This window comes from Diadema setosum, chromosome 9 (assembly GCF_964275005.1).
Source record: "Diadema setosum chromosome 9, eeDiaSeto1, whole genome shotgun sequence".
Classification (NCBI taxonomy): domain Eukaryota; kingdom Metazoa; phylum Echinodermata; class Echinoidea; order Diadematoida; family Diadematidae; genus Diadema; species Diadema setosum.
In genome coordinates, this window is record NC_092693.1 from 31,593,305 (window position 1) to 31,613,452 (window position 20,148).

At 37.7% G+C, this 20,148-nt stretch overlaps 1 protein-coding gene across 1 annotated transcript; it reads left to right on the forward strand.

Annotated features, from left to right (window-relative positions):
- Positions 1–2,254: 2,254 nt before the first annotated feature.
- On the forward strand, positions 2,255–18,145 carry LOC140233308 (cystine/glutamate transporter-like). Its single transcript, XM_072313418.1, has 12 exons — positions 2,255–2,283; positions 2,677–2,779; positions 3,599–3,767; positions 4,565–4,756; positions 7,281–7,406; positions 8,114–8,213; positions 11,028–11,072; positions 12,203–12,326; positions 14,930–15,033; positions 15,765–16,008; positions 17,046–17,223; positions 18,081–18,145. Exons 1-12 carry the CDS (start codon positions 2,255–2,257, stop codon positions 18,143–18,145), a joined length of 1,479 nt encoding a protein of 492 aa, XP_072169519.1.
- Positions 18,146–20,148: the final 2,003 nt, after the last annotated feature.

The following is a 20,148-nucleotide window of genomic DNA, read 5'->3' on the forward strand; positions in this document are numbered from 1 at the left end:
CTTAATTTGAAACATAACTGCAATTAAGATTAAAACCATCTTTCGTTCACATGACAGGGGAAGGCTTCACGGACTCTGCGGTTTTCGATTTCAGAGCGAGGAAGGGAGATTCGGCATCTTGCCAAGTTCAAATCAATAACTCTTAATGAGCAGTCTTTCTGCGGAAATGATCGGAAGGTCACCGTAATCTCCGCCCATAAAAAACACAATGTTCACACGCTAATTTCGTTGCTTAATTCTCGTGAAACGTGATTGAAAAACACCTCCGGACCGTCATGTGAAGATGCAAGATATGTGATTTCGTCTTCTCGCCTTTCCAGTGTTAGAATGCGACTTATAAGATCTCGTGTATATATGTTGTATCATTATTTATCATGAATCTTACTCAGACAGTTAATAATCTGTGTTTTATTTACTTTAAAAAGGGCGATTTGTCAATGAATTGCAATAAAGGATTACATTTATCAAACATAAAATGTTATTAGATGTTCTGACACTGTGTTTCCCTAACTTTTGAAAGAAAATATGTTCATTAAATGATATTTAAAACCTGTCAACATTCCTTGAGTAATATGCAAATTCACCATACGGTCAACGTCGCCTCACTTGCATCGAAAGGCTTTCAGATAGGCATTTTGCTTAAAGTTTGTTTTCATATAAAGTTAGTACTAACATATTAACTTATGATGTTCACATGGATAACAAAAAGTGGTTGTTGATCACGTACAATCGGCAATCACTGATGAATTTAACATTTGTAATTTTTGTGTTTAAAAAAAAAACACCTATTTGCATGTAATATAGACTTATTGGAATAGTATAATATCACAGCATAATGATGCAATATTTATTAACGATATTGAAATTCAGGTACGAATGTCGATAAGAAACGTCAAATCAATCTTCAGAGAAACCGTTTGCAGAACATTCATTATCTGAGCTCAAGCACATTCATTTCATTTCATTTTGTTTCCATATCCAAATAACACAAAATATTGCAAAGTATATAGCATAAACGTTTTGTACAACAAGGTAAAATGTCATGAAGCAAATGTAAATGCAAACAATAATATTACAAATGTATGAAACATGTGCAGCGCTGCACCTATAAACACATAGATACACGTGATTTACACAATTTCATAATGAATTCATCATGAAGATCATCATGAATTCACTATGAGTTGAAATATCCCTCGTTAGTAAAGAATATCAACATAGTATAATACAATGTATTCCAAATTCCCAATTCTCAGTTGTTAGCTGATTCCCCCATACCAACAAAGTTATGAGAATGTGTAATGTAATTCATAAAATGGAGATGTCTAGAACTTATGACGAAGACCCCCCCCCCCCCCAAGAGAAAACAATGGCACATAGTAAGGACATGGAAGCAGCCATTTTATGCATTAGGAATGCCATCATTACCTCACCTCTTATGCATTATGTGAGGGTGACCCTAATTATTTATTTACAAAGAAATTTGACATTTAGCCATTTCTGACCCAAATCTACGTAACCTATGACAATTCTGTTCGTTTTATCTTAGGACCTACTCCGTTACTTTAAAGTTAACCTAACTTTTAGTTATCTTGGAAAAGGAAATCTGGACTTGAGCTAAACATTACATTATCACTGTCTACTAACTCACACCGTTTGCTATCAAAAAACATGCAGCTGGGAAAATTTACTTTTACTTCTCAGGGATCTCATCCAGGGTAATTTCCTGCGAGGGTGTACATGACCCCAACAAAGTTAGGCCTACACGAACGTCAAACCCAAAGTTATATAGTTTTTTTTTCTTCCCTGCGGTAACTGCATTGAGGTCAGTGCAGACGACACTATCTATACAACACCTGTTTAGAATGTAGCTATCCGATTGGTCGATTACCCATCATTCGACATTTGGTGAAAAGTTTTGTTGGAGTCCTCCAGCTGCAGCGTTGGATCCCTTTAAATTGATTGTTTCTCATGCGCGCTTTTCATCTTCAGGACAAAGTTGATCTCAACACAACTTTCGGAAATTGCAGAATATTCGTCCGCGATTTAAAAAAAAAAAAGTTTATAAGGTCCCTGTTCTTAATCAATTTCTTTATTTGGTGAATGAGCTCAGGTTTGGCTATCAGTCCCTGCTGAATCTAGCGCTATTCGAAACTATAATTCCTGATAGTTTTCATCGCGTGCGACAGTTCGTAGGTGTTGTACTTTTTTTTTGGTATGTTCATCTGCTTTCTCGAGTGGCGAGGTGGCGAGGATGGCGTGGCTCATGACCTATTGTAGAAGGTATGATGACACTATTATGGGACCTTTTCTGTCATTTCACGTTAAATTGACCTGTAGAGGTTTTGTATGCTCTTGGGTTTTGGGATAATCACATGTGTTTCACATATGGGTGGCTTGAACTGACATCGGAAAGTATTTTGCACGTGAAGGAAAATGAAGGATCCTCTACAATCATTTGCGTTTATCTGTTTATATTATAGCCTTCGTATACTCCGTTTGAGCTAACTAACATCACATGTGTTGTACACATAACTCGCAGTGTTTCGACTTTGAGTTATGTGGACCTTTAAACCATCATTGCTCAAAACTGATTTGTCATTCCCTTTGTGCATTTAATTTATAAACTTACAATTTTTCAATTTTCACATTGTGAGTTTACCTCTCGTTTCATAGTCGCAGAAATCGCGAAGAAACGGACGACGATGTCTCCAACAGCAGTGATGACAAAGTGGCTATACCAAGACACCTTGGTCTTATGGAGTGCATCTGGCACACCGTGAGTTGTCTAAAACAGTGTCTGCAGTTTCTGTGAAACCCGGGGCACCGTTTCATGAAAGTAAAGGTCAGCCCTGACAAGTTGTAGACTCTCTGACAACTCAGTTGATTGACAGAGAAGCTCTGATCACTGACTGTTTCTGTGGTAATTTTATTGTTAGAAGCTGACAAAATTGTCAGGGCTGATAACTTTCATGATGTAAACGGTGCCCAAGACTTGCCACATTAGCATACATGTGGTTAGATAAATAGACTATACCCAAGGATCTTTTTGCTGTAAAGGTAAAAGAGATAATGTAGATTTGATCTTTACTTGGTGTGATTATATGAAACACATTTTTGCTTTAAGCCTGCAAGATATATCTTTAGTATGTAACTACAATCATTGTTAAGTCACAAATTATCTACGTCTTCCCCTTCTCTCTCTCTCCTCGCTTTATTACTGTAAAGCCGCCTGATTATACGGTGTACCATAAAATCCTCTCTCAATAGATGTGTTTCATCAGTGAATATAATATCATTTTGGTACTTTCGTCATTAGATATGGGTCTTGACGAAGTCATAATAACATTATATTTGTCTTAGACATACTTATATAAGCAATCGGGCGTAGTATATTATTGAAATATAAACTGTGTTTCTTATACTCATGCAAAAGTCACATATATTATGCAATTAAAGTCTTTAAATAGGATAGGCCAACTTTAGTACTTTTATGTAAAATAATGTCAATCCTTTAGGTTAAAAAAAAACGTAAAATTGTATTGAGGATCATGAATCAGTTGACCCATTGGTTGCTTTATTTTATTACCCTTTCCAGGTGGGCACGGTTATTGGCACGGGAATCTTCATCTCACCTTCGGGGATTCTGAGGGGTACAGGTGGCTCGGTGGGCGTGGCATTCATCTTTTGGGTCGTGTGTGCTATTTACGCTTTGCTTGGCACTCTAATCTACACAGAACTCGCGCTCATGTTCAAAAAATCGGGAGGTAAGTTAAATGTTGGAAATATCGACTGCAAGAAGTATAGCCATTGTGCAAATCAAGTTTATTGTAACTCGCCATAAAGATGGAAGGAAAAAGAAGGCTCAACGAAAATCGGCAGTTAGGAGTGTGAGATAAAGATGTACAGCCATTTATTCATCAGATTAAAGGGGATGGCTAGTAACTGATCAGTGGGAATCAGTGGGAATGCTGGGGGATGATTGTTCCAATCCTTGTGGGATTCATTTAAGAGTACATTATATTTCTATTGTTGTGTGAAAATTATTTGCTTCAGAATGGTCTCATATTCAAGTAATGTGCAGTTTAATGTTTCCAGGTTAGCATACCTGTACAGTGACGGGGCATTAAACTGCACATTACTTGAATATGAGATTGTTCTGAAGCAAATAATGTTCGCACAACAATAGATATATAATGTAGGCCTACTCTTAAATAAATCCCACAAAAATTGGAACAATCATCCCCCAGCATTCCCACTGATTCCCACTGATCAGTTACTAGCCATCCCCTTTAACTGTACAGGAATGCAGGACTGAACTATTTAACATTATGATATAAATTATATTTTTTTTTTAAAAGGCACGACAGCACAAAATACCATTAAAATTAGATGCAATCTGCACGTTCCTGTGGATGCTTCCTGTATACAAGCAATCATGCCTATAATAAGTTTATCGTCACATTAGGATGCTCTATCTTCTCTTCGATTCCAAACGTGTGACAGCAGCATTGCAAGTTAAAAAAATAACCAAAAGCCTAACGACCTTGTCGGTCACATGCAGGCGAGCTCGCCTTTATGCTTGAGGGATGGGGTCGCGCGGTGGGCTTCCTCAAGTTGTGGATAATAGTCGTGGTGACGTCATCTTCGTCCACTATTCAGTCCATCACCATCGGCCAGTACCTCCTCGCCTCCTTCTACCAATGTTCCGACCCACCTGTTCTCGCCATCCAGCTCGTCGGCGCTTTTATGATTCGTAAGCATCATTCCCGAATTCGCTGAGGTGGTATAATATTGAAACTATGGTTTAAACCACGGACAATATGTATGGAGCGCCAGATGTCGCATATATGGCCTATTTCGTTACGAAATCAGTCATTTCGTCGACAAAATGACCATTTTGCTAGCAAAATGATCATTTCGTAGACGAAATGACTGATTTCGTAACGAAATAGGCCATGCGACACTTGGCGCTCCATACAAATTGTCCGTGATTCAAACCATGTACCACCTACGTAAATTTAGGCCACAATGTCACAGTATCAGTCACAGTAATGATAATTGTATATAAGAAATGATAATGATTAGAATAATGCAAAGTAATGATAGTAATAATTTTAGGAAAAGCTTAACTAGCTTTACTTCAGAGGCAGCAGAACATTTGGAATTGTAATGAATATTTGCCAAAGCGAACTATAACATGTTCCAACTACTGTATAGGTCTCACACCTGTAAATAAAATGGAATGTCCCAGACCCCTTCACAAATTCGTACCGAAGATACCAAAATAACTGAAGAAAAAGATTAATTAAAAATAAATGATGTAGTTTGGCAAAAAAACTGAATAGCTGTAGATATTGAGTATGAATTCCTCTACAAACTGCATTTTGGTTGGAAGATGAATACTTTTCTGATGGAATTTGAGGGGACTATATTTCATTGGGTACGTGTACGGAAAATAGGTGATTTTTTGAGTGACAAGAACTCGTAGTCTGGCCATGCGGACCCTTGGACAGAATTTGAGCCGAAGAACCCACCCTGGAAATTTGATGGATGAAAGGGTATATCTCACTTATCCAGGTTAGTGAAGATGAAACACCTCATTTTTCCCAGCTATTTTACGGATTTTTTTTGAAATTTGAATTTAACACACGTCTCTATGGGGAATTATTTACCCGTGTGAGCCCTATTACGGAGGAGCAGCCCGGGGGGTCACATAGCCAACACTGATCTGGGATCATGCAGAACACTGCAGAAGATCTCGTGCTGCAGTCCTCATGGGCACTGCTACCCGGTGGAAAAGATCTTAGCTCAATAAGCCCCTCTTTAAATCATCAGTTTAAATGGATAGTACAGTTTCGGTTGAAATGGGGCTTCAGATTCGCAACATTTTTTGATGTTGATCTTTTTAAGATAATTAGAAACGTCTCATGAAATATGAAAGAGTGCCCAATGCTAAGAGGAATTCAAAGTTTATTTGACGAAAACTGGTTTTGAAATGGCTGAGATATCCAAAACAAAGCAATCCTACTAAACGGTGGGACCCACCTTTTATTAGAATCGCTTTGTCTTGCTTTGTTTAATGATATCCCAGCCATTTAAAAACTGATTTTCATCACATAAACTTTGAATTCCACCTGGAATTGTATACACTGTAACATTTTATAAAGTGGTTTCTCTACACTGTAAAAACAGCGGTGTTAGATTTAACACCATGGGTGTTAAATCTAACACGATCAAACTTCAATAGAGGACCACACCCACAGGTGTAGAAAATGTATTGTGACGGTGTTAAAAAGTGTTCGCCTGGCACTTCGTGGTGTTAATTTGACACTGTGGCTGGTGATATTTTTGACACTGCGCTAGTTAATTCAATAATGACACCGCATGGTGTTGATTTGATATTGGTGGTGTTAATTTCAATGGTATAACACCCGTCCAGCTTCACCAACTGGTGTTACTGTGGTGTAAATGTATTTACAGATTTTTTTTTTTCAAAAATCAAGTACTTTATCGGAAAATTCTTTATCGTCTTGTTGAAGTTCAAAATTGACAAGAAGTGCAGTAACTAAGAAACTATTCAAAAAACAATTTTAAATTTTGAAATGACACCCGGAGGTGTTAATTTAACACCACCATGAATGAGCACCGGATATTTAACACCAGCTCGGTGTTTCATATTTAACACCGGACTTTTTGCAGTGTAGGGTATCTCGCAAAAAGTTAAAAGCTGAATCCTCACCTCAACCATAAGATGATAAAGACTGTGACTCTCTGCCTATAGAACAGACGTGCTTTTAATATCACACAGCCGAATGATTGTATGCCTATGATATAATTCCTGATTAATTTTATGCTGCGTTTGGTCGAAAAATGAACGACAGTTAAATGAATTGAATCATATTGAAAGAGAAATAGATAAGAGAGAAAGAGGGATCACGGTTGTCCTTTTGTTACATCACAATGATGCAAGAAAATATGATTATATTTTTTGCAGAAAGCCGGACAATATGAAAAAAAAAGAAATGTCTTATAACGTGATCCGGTGTTGTTTTGTATTATCTGTATTTGATGGGTGACTTACAAAGAGACTCCTTATATAGTAAATTAGTTCCATCACTGTGCTCCTTTCCTTTTCAACTTTGATTTGATGAAACAACAAACTATTTTTATCAATTCCCAGCAAAAAAATAAAAACAAAATAAAAACAAAACACAAATGGACCAAATTTCTTCATCTGAATAGCTGCCATGGATTCATGATTATTGTCCATATTTCAGTGTCCATCCTAGCTATTAACTGCGTCAATGTACGGTTGTCATCGCGATTTGCCGCCTTTTTCAGCGTCACCAAAGTATTTGGTCTCCTGGTTGTCATAGCTACAGGAATGTACAACCTTGCTAAAGGTAAGCATTGGTAAAGAAACCATACGATACATTGTTTCGTTTCTTCTTTTCCATAATCCTTTGGGTCTGATGATTCATCCATTTATTTATTTATTTTGTTATTTTTCATGTTTTTGTCCGAAATGAAATAAAATGAAGGAGAGAATGATTTCCGTGTATGAACGTATGAAGTGTATGAACGTAGGAACGACAATATATACTCAAGGGTCGATGATAAATGTTGTTGTTGTTGTTGTTGTTATATGATAAATGGGATTTCCCATGTCTTCTTTTTGACAAGGAAACGAGTTTATAGAGAACATGGGAAACATTGCCACCTGGTATCAATTGTGCTGGATTGTCAAATAAATATGATGTATACCATAACAGATTGTTAATTACAAAGCACATGATTATGTTTTTGTCTTCGTACTCTTTCTGCTTTACTTTAAACAGAGATCGATATAGATGTTTACAGAATATTGTTTTACATATATGTTGATGGATTTATATTAACCATTTGTTTGGGGTTTTGCTGCATTTCCACGTAATATTGTGCGAAAGAGACTTCAAACATGGTGCTGATGATACAACTTCTGAGAAATCAAATATTATAAACTGAAATTTATTGTTATTAATGCAGAATATATTTTTGGCGCTGAAGTGAGTACACGGCTACAATGCGGATTACATGTAGTGAAAACATGAGGTTGTTATCTTTTTTTCAGGTCACAGTGAAAATCTTCACAATGCATTCGACACAAAAGACTTGGACATGAAATTTCTACCAATCGCTTTCTATTCTGGATCGTATGCCTTCGGTGGCTGGTAAAATATGATTATGTGTGAACTGTTAACATTTCTGATTATGTTCATCATTGCAGATATTGATAAATCCAGTACGTTTTCAATGTAATTATCCATTCATTTAGTCATATATCTATCCTTCCCCTTTTCATTTTGTTCATTCTGATTGAGAGAAAAAAAAACCCCACCACAATTCGAAAAGATTGAAAGCGCCAAGAACAATGGTATTGATCGATCGACTACATCGACGTATACCATGAAAGGAAGAAATACGTAGAGTTTACAGAAACTATTTCATTCAAATTTATGAAATTCTTCCGTCGAGATGTTTTTCAATGCAACTACTAATTGTCCTACATCGCAGTGAATAAACACTGCCGTGAATAAACACTGAATCGCCAGTGTTTAAGTAGTCGCCATGATAAAAGAAATCATGCGCGTACATACTCGCGCAGGATTCGAACCGACGACCTACTGATCTCCGGACAGACGTCATCTCCACTAGACCACCAAGCTTCCGCCCAACAGTGTTGGTTCTAATCCTTATAGCATGTAGAGGATACTGCGTAATCACTCAAATTCAAATTCTTCCGTCGAGATGTACTGACTGACAAATTGGCCTACATCGACGTAAATAAGCACTGAATCGATCAGTATTAAAGTATAAGTAGCCGTGATAAAAGATGTCATGGGCGTACATACTCGAGCAGGATTCGAACCTACGACCTCCTGATTTCCGAACAGGCGTCATCTCCACTACCGACTACCGAGCTTCCGCCCGACAGCAAGTGTTGGTTTTATAATCCTATATAGTTAGTGGGTACTACGTAAAATCATGAAATTCTCCCGTCGGGATGTTTTCAATGCAACTATACTTGACAAATTGCCCTACATCGCCGTAAATAAGCACTGAATTGATGAGTGTTTAAGTAGTAGCCATGATAAAGGAAATCATGCGCGTACATATTTTATGCTCGAGCATGCCTTCAGGATTCGAACCTACGACCTCCTGATCTCCGGACAGTCGTCATCTCTACTAGACCTCTGAGCTTCCGCCCAACAGTGTTGGTTCTAATCTTTATAGCATGTAGAGGATACTGCGTAATTATTCAAATTCAAATTCTTCCGTCGAGCTGTACTGATTGACTAATTGACCTACATCAACGTTAATAAGCACTGAATCGATCAGTGTTTTACTAGTAGCAGTGATAAAAGATGTCATGGGCGTACATATTCGAGCAGGATTCGAACCTACGACCTCCTGACTTCCGAGCAGGCGTCATCTCCACTACCGACCACCGAGCTTCTGCCAGACAGCAAGTGTTGGTTCTATAATCCCTATATGCGGGTACTACGTAAATTCATGCAATTCTTCCGTCGGGATGTTTTCAATGCAACTACTTGACAAATTGCCTTACATCGCCGTAAATAAGCACTGAATTGGTGAGTGTTTTAGTAGTAGCCATGATAAAAGAAATCATGCGCGTACATTTATACTCGAGCAGGATTCGAACCTACGACGTCCGGATCTCCGGACAGGCGTCTCCACTAGACCACAGAGCTTCCGCCCGACAGTACGTGTTGGTTCTAATCCCTTAGTATAACATGTAGACGGTATACTTCGTAAATATTCAAATTCATGAAATTCTTCCGTCTAGATGTTTTCAATGCAACTGATTGACAACTTGCCCTGCATCGCCGTAAATAAGCACTGAATATTGATCAGTGTTTTAGTAGCAGCCGTGATAAGAGAAATCATGGTCGTACATATTCGAGCAGGATTCGAACCTCTTGTACGTTGATGTAGGGCAATGTGTCAATCAGTTGCATAGAAACTTTTTCATCCTGAACAAAATTCTACGAGGTAAAGTTAAGAGAGACATCACACACAGAGCCTTTCTTGTAGAATAAAATCTCAGTTTGATTTGCATGGAAGCGATTTTTTTTTTTTCAAGCATTTTTTTTTTCCGGGCGCGATTGGATTCTTGCTCATCAAAAGATGAAAATGTAAAATGTTTTACCTGTTTCCTCTACCGCGTCATAATACATTGCATCAAATTTTCCACAATATCCCTACATCATAATCATAAGGAGCATTAACATCATATTCTTACCTCAGCATTCAGCACTAGAATTTTGATAAATTACGTGTTTCTCCAACCAGCTATTAGGATACAATGCCACTATCACAGTTACGTCTCCTTACCGTTGACGTTGAATGACGCAAAACTGGAAGATAATAGCCTGCACATTATGTATTATCATCATTCTTTTTTTTTTCTTGCTGTATACCAAGCATCATTCTTACCAAGTATGTTCATATATTTTCATTACTATACGTGTATGGGGGGGGGGGCGCTCTGGCTGCAGAAGTATCGTGCTCGTGACTTAGGTGAATGAAGGGTCACATCCCTCTCCACTCCTTTCGAGAGGAGGACTTTCCGGACCGAACCCCAGTAAAGTCATGTTTTTTCTAAGGTGGGCCGAACTATTCTGCCCCCGTCCCACCCCAACCCAAATCCGCGGCCCCTGCATTTTATTTACTCTTGGAAGCAATTTATTGTGGAAGGGAAACGTGACCCCGTTATCGGACGTCACATTTTTACGAAAGCAAGTTTCGATCGGGTTCTCCTTTCACTTCAGCTTTTCAGGGTTTCAGTTTTTAGTGGCACAAGTCCTGATGATTGCCTTTGAACTGCTGAATGCGATTGTGCATAAACCTCGTCCAACACATCCGTGTATTGTTCCGTATTTTGATCTTATTTCATTCATTTATCAGTATATTTACTTATCTATATTTGTATCTATGATATTTTTTTCTCCCTCTATATACAGGGATACAGTAGTATCGTTGACTGAAGAAATCGAGCGCCCTGAGCGGTGAGAACCTGCTGTTGTACCACTATACTACTACCACACACACTAAAACGTACATAATGCACAAACATGCACACACGGTTCATCGCTCTATTTTATTTTATTTTTTGCCTCTCTTTCTTTCAGTGTTTTCGATAAAATCTAGTAATCCAGTAACGAAATAAATGAATGTACGAATGCCTTTATTGAATGGTTTGTTTGTGTATATTTCTCTTTTGGCATCATCTCTTCATTTTGCCTTTGTTGATTTGACTCCATGTCATTAAAGTAACGCAAAAGAGGGATAACTGAAACAACAATAGTGTTTTACTCATAGATTGAAAATGAGTGCATAAACTGTATATTGAATATAAGCATATATTTGTATTAAAAAATTGTAATACTGTACGTAAGCATATAATTGTAAGATTTATGTACATTGTTTGGAAATGAAAATAAGAAAGGAATGAATGCAACTTGATATCACAAATCGAAGATTTCTGATAACCGAATAATATTAGGTAGATATTGTCCAAGATTAGTAATTTGTGATGTGTATGTGAAAATCTCCTGGAAATTTTGCTCGATGTGTTGGGAAATCCAGGCGACTTTCAATACGCCAAAGAAAAGATTATCTTGTCCCTTCACAATCTGTTTTCAATCCGGTAATGAAACACACATCTCAAATACATTGCTCTGGAGTGCTCTTCCACTGAGGATCCGATCGAGAGAATCAACAGAAACATTAAAAGTGCATCTGAAGTCATACATCTTCGCATCTCGGTTTTGTTAAATATTTCTTGGATTGTTTCTATATATTCTTATCTGTCCCATGTTCTTTCTATTTTGTACAGCTGTATATGATACGCTATTATGTCCCTGTACGCCTCAGAAAGGGTCACTAGGTCAATGGCGCATTATGCAAGTGCTGTACTTGTTATTATTAATCTATGAGCTTTAACTATTCCGCACGTTGTTATCACAACGCTGAAGTTTTTATGTTGTATAGTATGTTTTCATTAAGAAATAGATTACGTGAAAATTCGGGGATATTCTTGTCACCAGCGAATAGCAATTGCACTGATACAACTCAGGCAATATTACAGGGTATCGATCTAGAACCATAAGATCGATATTTCGTTCACCCACTTCAGAAATATCCCCCTCAGTCTGATCATCTCGATGACAGCAATCACCTGCATTTACCTCATGGCAAACGTTGCCTACCTGACGCTGCTCTCTCCCAAACAAATCATCGACTCTGATGCAGTGGCAGCGGTCAGTACCCTGTTGCTATGGATACAGTATGATATTGCTGATGCTAATTCTTGTGAAGATAATGTTGATGACAGTGAAGGCGTTGCTGCCATACGATTATGATAACTTCACGTATTAAGCTGATGGGGGAAGATATTGATGGCTGCTTTATAATGATGGTGATGAAAATGGTGATGATGGTGATAATGGTGATGATGGTGATAATGGTGATGAAGATAATGGTGATGATGATGATAATGGTGATAGTGATGCTTATGGTGATAATGGTGATGATGATAATGATGATGGTGATATTAGTGATGATGATGATGATGATAATGATGATGATGGTGATAATGGTGATGATGGTGATGATGATAATGATGATCTATGATAGTGATGGTGGTGATGATGATGATGGTGATAATGGTAATGATGATGTAATGGTGATGATGATGATAATGGTGACGATGGTGATGATAACGTAATGGTGATGGTGATGATGATGATGATAGTGGTGATGGTGATAATGGTGATGATGGTGGTGATGATGATGATGATGATAATGGTGATGATGATGTAGTGGGGATGATGATGTATAGTGATGATTGTGATAATGGTGACGATGGTGATGATGATGATGGTGATAATGGTGATGATGATGATGATGATAATGGTGATGATGATGTAGTGGGGATGATGATGTATAGTGATGATTGTGATAATGGTGACGATGGTGATGATGATGATGGTGATAATGGTGATGATGGTGGTGATGATGATGATGATGATAATGGTGATGATGATGTAGTGGGGATGATGATGTATAGTGATGATTGTGATAATGATGACGATGGTGATGATGATGATAATGGTGATGATGTTGATTATAATGTAGTGGTGATGATGGTGGTAATGTTGATGGTGATGATGATAATGGTGATAATGGTGATGATTTTTGGAGTTGATGACATTGTTTACGCTGGTGTCGCTAATAACGATGGAGATAATGATTGTAACGATAAGTACCATTGTTTGTTTTTGTGATCGTTCCATATTCCACGTTTTACTGGTAAATAATAAACATGATAAGAATGAATTGAATATTGAATTGTTGAATGCAACTGATAAGAGAGAATTAATGCATGTAAAATATGAAGAATCTAGGTACTGCTTGTAGGACATAGATTCCGTTCATGTTATTATAACTTATGCTGCGTTACATTTTATTTCCTTTTTATGCCTCCGCCACGAAGTGGTGCCGGAGGCATTATGTTTTCGGGTCGTCCGTCCGTCCGTCCGTACGTCCGTCCGCTTTCGTTTACGCGATAACTTGAGTAATATTCACTGGAATTTTACCAAACTTGGTCCAAGTATGAAGTATGATGGGGCAATTATTTGATTAGATTTGGGGTGAAATCGGCTAAAGGTCAAAGGTCAAGGTCAAATCATGAAATTGTATCCGTTTACGCGATATCTCAAGACTGGATAGAGCAAATTTCACCCAACTTTGTTGGAGGATGATGTATGATAGGACAATTACTTGATTAGTTTTTCAGTGAAATCAGACAGAGGTCAAAGGTCAAAGATCAAGGTCAAATCCTAAAATTTATCTGTTTATGTGATAACTCAAAACTGGATGAAGCAGCTTTCACCAAACTTGGTTCAAGGGTGATGCATGATGGAACAATTAGTTGAGTAGATTTTAGTGATATTAGCAAGAGGTCAAAGGTCAAAAGGTCAAGGTCAAATGCTACAAATGTTACAATTTCCCCCATATCTATGCAATGCCCAAAGGTATTTTCTTGAAACTTGGTGTGGACATGTACTACTGCGTAAAGATTCTCCAGAGAGAGTTTCATGTCATAAGGTCAAAGGTCAAAAGGTCAAAGTTTAGATGAAAATGTTGCAATATCACTTTTCTCGCAAATGGTTCAATGTATCTTCGTGGAACTTGGTACATACGCATGTACTGACTAGCAGGGATGATCTAGGGAATTTAGGGGTCATGGGTCAATAGTCAGGGGTCAAATGTCACGGTCAACTCCTCAAAATGTTACTATTTCCCTCATATACAAGTATATGCAATGCTTGCATTATTAGTTTCAAAACTTGATACATGCATTACCTAATGGAGATTCTCCGGGATATTTCGAGCCAGAAGGTCAAAGGTCAAAGGTTAATGGTCAAAGGCCAGGTTTCAATGCCCCTCCCCCCCCCCCAAAAAAAAAAAAAAAAATCTATTTGGTACCGCCATTTACACTCTTTCTTCATACCTTGGAAATTACCCAATGCATAAACTTACAAAAAGGGTCCGTCAGAATTCAAGTAAAAATTCTCAATTCCCCAAATATGTGTGCCTGCACTCTTAGAAAATTATAACAAACCCACAAGACATTTCTGATAAACCTGTCATTTCAATATTTTGCTAGTTATGTGAAACTGTCATGGATCACACATTGTGAAGACATTGTACTATACGCCTATTGGGAGAATCATGCATTATGGCGGAGGCATCAGTCGTCATAGCGACATTTCTAGTTTATGTTTGTTTTGAATAAAGACTGAGGATGCGGAGAGAAAGGTATATAAATAATACTTATTCTATTGTGTTTAATACTCAGGATTACAGCGTGCTGGCGCTCGGTCAGTGGTCATGGCTTATATGGTTGTTTGTTGCCATATCTGCCTTGGGGGCCCTGAACAGCGGGACCTTAAAACGTGGCAGGTAATTCGCAAGCCCTGAACGGTAACCGTGCTGTCGTAAGATTCCTTCGCAATTTAGATTGTCTTGCCAAGTAGATACAAAAGTAGACTTATTAGGAGAACTTTATAACAGTATTCCAATCAGGTTCACAGCGCGCTTTGTGAAAAAAGATTGTAAGAAGGTGGAAGAAGTTTACCTTGATAGTTTGATTTTGATAACTGGCAAGTTTAAATGCGTATTGGAAAAAGAGAAACAGGTTTAAAGGCCCCCATTAACTACCCTCAATATGATTATACCTTTCACAATAATATCTTGTAACAAAATGTTTTCTATTATTGCAGTACTTTCCATCAGATGAAAAATACCAGCGGCCGTGCACACAGAGATATCATTATGACCCATGGGTCCATAAACTCATGGGTCTCATAAACATTAATTGACCACCAACATAATAATTATCTCCCAATGTATCTGTCCTGCGATATATAATATTCATATCCCTGGTAGTCTGTCGCTCATCATGTCAGTGCATGTCCACAAATCCGGTGACCTCGGAGGCCCCGGGTACGAATTGGCCAACGAATGCACATTTTTTTTTTTCTACACACTTTCGATATTTTAACGACTAATAGTTTATTTTTTCTAGTCAGGATGTTTTTTCATTGTTATGCAATACTATGGAATGATCACACTGAATATGACGTCATCGTCTGTCTTCCCTTTCCTACTCCGCCATATTAACAATGATTAAGACAGGTTTTTGCGGCGGCACGGGAGGGTCTCTTTCCCGAGATTATGTCGATGATAAGCGTCACTCGTCGCACGCCCGTCCCTGCCGTCCTGGCCTTCGCCATTTGTTTCGTCTACCTGGTCGAAATCGATGTCATCAAGCTCATTCAGCATGTAGCCTTCGTCGAGATCATCTTCGACACGATGACGGTGGCCGTGCTGCCGTACTACCGCTGGAAGCAACCGGATGCCGAGAGACCGTTCAGGGTAGGTTGACTGTTTTCCATTGTTCGATTCGCGCCTCAACGCAATAAAGGGGAATTTACCCTTCGTATCATTATGGACTCATTGAACGCAGAATATAGTATGCCTGCAGTACATAAGTGAAGTTCTAGGAAAAGTAAACTTGTAATCCGGAGGTTATAGATTTATAAAGATTTGATGAAGTCCGTGTGCCGTCATATTATGGATGAGAAGACAAAAGCACTTTCTGGTTTCACAGGTGGGCCATGATGTAGGCCCATAGCGGATTATAAATGTAAGATATAGATCTTATGTTACCTAATGTAAAGGTAATGTTTCGTCGCCATTCCAAATGGAAAGAAAAGCGTCCGTCCACACTGCGGATATGGGTTCAATTCGATTTCTATCTAATTCAGTTCAATTCAATTCAATTTTTTTTTCATGTATTTTCTTTCTACAAAAAGATGAAACAAATGCATCACTCAATCATATTTCATTCCACATTATTCCATTCCTGATATCTTTGCAGCATTATTAATGAGCATGGGACTCGTCTATAATCATGAATATGCAGACTTATACATTGAAAGCAAGGGGTTGAATTGACATCACATGCCCTCAATATATACACATATTCAAACTCATGCTTTTCGCACGCTAGATGCCGACATTAACTCATAGCACCCCATTCCCGAATCATTCATTATTATTAATTTATTTGTTCATTAACTTGTTTGTTTTGAGGTTTTGTTTTTGTTTTGTTTATGCTTGCATGTTCGTTTATCATGATGGCTAATGGGGTAATGTGAAATATCACGGTGTATGGTTCTGTCATGCTGTCGATCAAAATGATAGATTTCTAACATATCAGGGATATAAAAAGAAAAATCTCTGAAAACGTAAGAAGATAATGTATGTCAAAATGTTAGTAAAGTTTTCGGTGCTTTCTGTGGATTGAACCACGGAACACGTTCTATGTCCAAGTCACAGAACACAAACTCCAAGCAGGTTGACGATTTGACAAGAAGATTATCACCTTTCCGCCTCTTCCTTTCCAACAGTGCCCGCTGGTGGCGGTAGTCATTTACATGGCGTGCCAGCTCTTCATCTCGGGAATGGCCCTGTACCTGGACCCAATCAAGAAGATTATCGGACTGGTCCTGGCCCTGAGTGGACTTCCAGTCTACTTTGCCTTCTTCAGCAAAAGGTACAGGATCAAGAAGCTTGATCCTTACACAGGTATGCACTTTCAACTTCAGTAACTCTTGTCGTAGAGTGTCCTGCAAATCTGTGACGTGATTATTCAATCATGATGACGACAATCACCGCCACACAACCCTGCGTATAACCCTTTTATGACAGTCACCACAAAATTCCACAGTCATTTTGTGCAGATTTTTCACAAAACAATGGCAATGTAATAATTAAACGGAAAGAGGTCCCGTCAACATTATTGAATGAGGGGACTAGAGGATGCAGTTGTTGTTGTAAAGTATTTCATTTCTTCTTCGTGTGACATTTAATTTTAGTTCTAAGTGTAAAATTGGCATAATTTGGGCAGCATCGTTCTCCTGCTTGTAAGCTCAATGTACAATATCTGCTCAGTGTATCCTACCTGAGACAATCTAATAAAGGAATCAAAGAGAGAAGCGGTCACTCTTTTGAATAGGTGTCGTACAATCGTGCATGCGAAAAAAGTGCAAGTTGATAACTTCAGAATGACTGCAGGTACGGTGTCTGAACAATTTTTTTTTTCTCATTTTAACTTTGTTATATCCCACTTTAGCATGCAGTTCCTCAACGTTGTATTCATACTGAGAGGCCATTGCGGCTGTCTACATTGCTCTCTGAAGATAATAGTCAATATATACATACCACATGTATGTTAGTGAAAATATCTTTCAAAAATATGAAAATGAAATATCCTTTAGGTTGGCTGAAGTATATGGAAGATAGGGTTTGGAGTGTTCTTTTATGTCATGTATGTAGGACCTACCCTTGAACGTGTGTGCGTGTTCAAGCATTGCCTCTACTGATAAGGCTATGTTTTCACACAATTATGTTTATTTGCATCTCTTTATTTTGATTTCATTCAGCCAAACTGACGAGGTTTTTGCAGAAGGTCTTCTACGTAGTCCATCAAGAGAAGAAGACTTTCTAAACACACATCTCTTCCTAAGACGCGTTTTCACAATGCGTTTCACAATGACATGTGAGGCGTATAACACTCGCAAGGAATGTCGAACTATACGTACGTCGTGGGTAAACATGCAAATGTCTCGTATCTATTCGAGTGGTACCTGTTGTGACGTAATATAATCATCCGATCATAGTATAGGTCGTGACCAATATTTAGCACATCATAAGGCAAGAGCAGGTTTTATCTATGTGGGGAAGCTTGTAACAACACTACCTGTCTTTTCAGATGTATGAGGTATGATTTCATTATTGATCCCACTGCAAAGTTTCACATAGCTATTAACCCATTAATGATTTTGGAATACCATCAGTCCATTTCTATTTAGAAAATGTTCAGCTTTTGAGGAGCAAGTCAGACGTGACAAAAAAGGTCTTCCGCCCTCTAAGAGTCACTTAAAGGGGAAATCCAGTCCAAATATAAGTTAGTCTGATAAGAAAGAGTAAAATATTAAGAGTTCAACGGCAAAATTTTGATCGAAATGGGATGAAAAATAAGGAAGTTATGACATTTTGAAGTTTCGCTATTTTGGAGGGAAACAGTTCTTGAACGGTCAATATAAATATGTAAATGGCAAAGTTAGCATGTCATCCCCTCAAAGCTTATCATATAGTATGTTCATACAATTTTGAAATTTTCCCTTTTTCATTCAAACGCAATTATGCCCAAGGCTCAAATCCTTGTGTATCTAACTGATCACCATTTTGAAGTTATTCAACCAGGAATGGCATGATGTTTCACACTTCAATGACAGAAGCATGGAATTTTCGTCATTTTTTTCTCTTTTTTTTTGTATACGATCAATGGGAAATTGTGAGGTTATGACATGGCTTAGCTCACTCATTTGCATATGCACATCTCCTGTATAACTGTTTTGCAGAAGTTAGCAAAACTTCAAAATGCCATTATTTCTTTATTTTTCATCCGATTTCAGTCAAATATTTACCCTTCAACTCGTAAGATTTTACTCTTTTTTTTATCAGAGTAACTTATATTTGGACTGGATTTCCTCTTTAACATATGCGACACTTGCTGGCCAGAAGATTTCACTTCGTCAGTTTGCACAATCGTGACACTATTGTCCTATTTGTCTACATTTCTCATTTTTGTCTGTTTCGTTCTTTTTTTTTCTCTCTCTCTTTCTCATTCTTTTTCTCTTCCCTCTCCTCACTATCCGTCTTTTTTCCGCCCAGTTATTTCTTTGCCTTCCAAAGTATGGCACTCTATATATCCACGTTCCTTCTTTAATCTACCTTCCCCACAGTAAAGCGACTACAGACCAAATTACATATCATAAAATATAGTCATATGTTCGTTTTGAAAATAATATATTATTACTTAACAACAGTGTAAATAACATGGTATCACTTTCTTATCGCACAATTATAGTACAAGGATATTTCATATTTTCATTCACCATACTTAGTTGAAACATTCTAATTGTTATGATATAATTTCAAAGCAATTTCCATCTACAAAAATTCAAGACATAAATTTTGCAGCATCGCCATTTGAATAAAAATTGTAACATGCATCCATGTACAATGTACTGCAAAACATTGTGGGTACAGTCTTTTCTTCTTTTTTTTTTTATTTCAGTGAAAGAGTAGCTTCTCTTCCGAAAAGTTCAGAATGCGAACTCAATTCCACACTCAGGGTCTCCATTATATATGGACGATAAATGTTGGTTATACAGGGATAAAGAACTAGTCTGGTCTAATACGAACCTCGCAAGTTGCTTTCACATTATATGTTAAATTTCATGATATGTCTGGAAGACATTATGATGATTTCATGTGAGGAGGAGACGATGACACTATTACATTGCTCATATTCAGATTAAAGGATACGTAATTATATCGTCAAGTTTAAGTTCGAATTCAGTTTATATTTTCTTAAATCAGACACAACACTGGTGTTATCAATATTATAACATTGCAAAGGAGATAGGCTTGTGTTATAAAGAG

Bases quoted from the DNA above. Each gene is read 5' to 3' on its own strand.
- LOC140233308 (XM_072313418.1), top strand. From the start codon at position 2,255: ATGGCGTGGCTCATGACCTATTGTAGAAG. The intron at 11,073-12,202 runs GTGAGAACCTGC...CACCCACTTCAG, and splicing joins GAAATCGAGCGCCCTGAGCG to AAATATCCCCCTCAGTCTGA. The intron at 16,009-17,045 runs GTAGGTTGACTG...CCTTTCCAACAG, and splicing joins ATGCCGAGAGACCGTTCAGG to TGCCCGCTGGTGGCGGTAGT.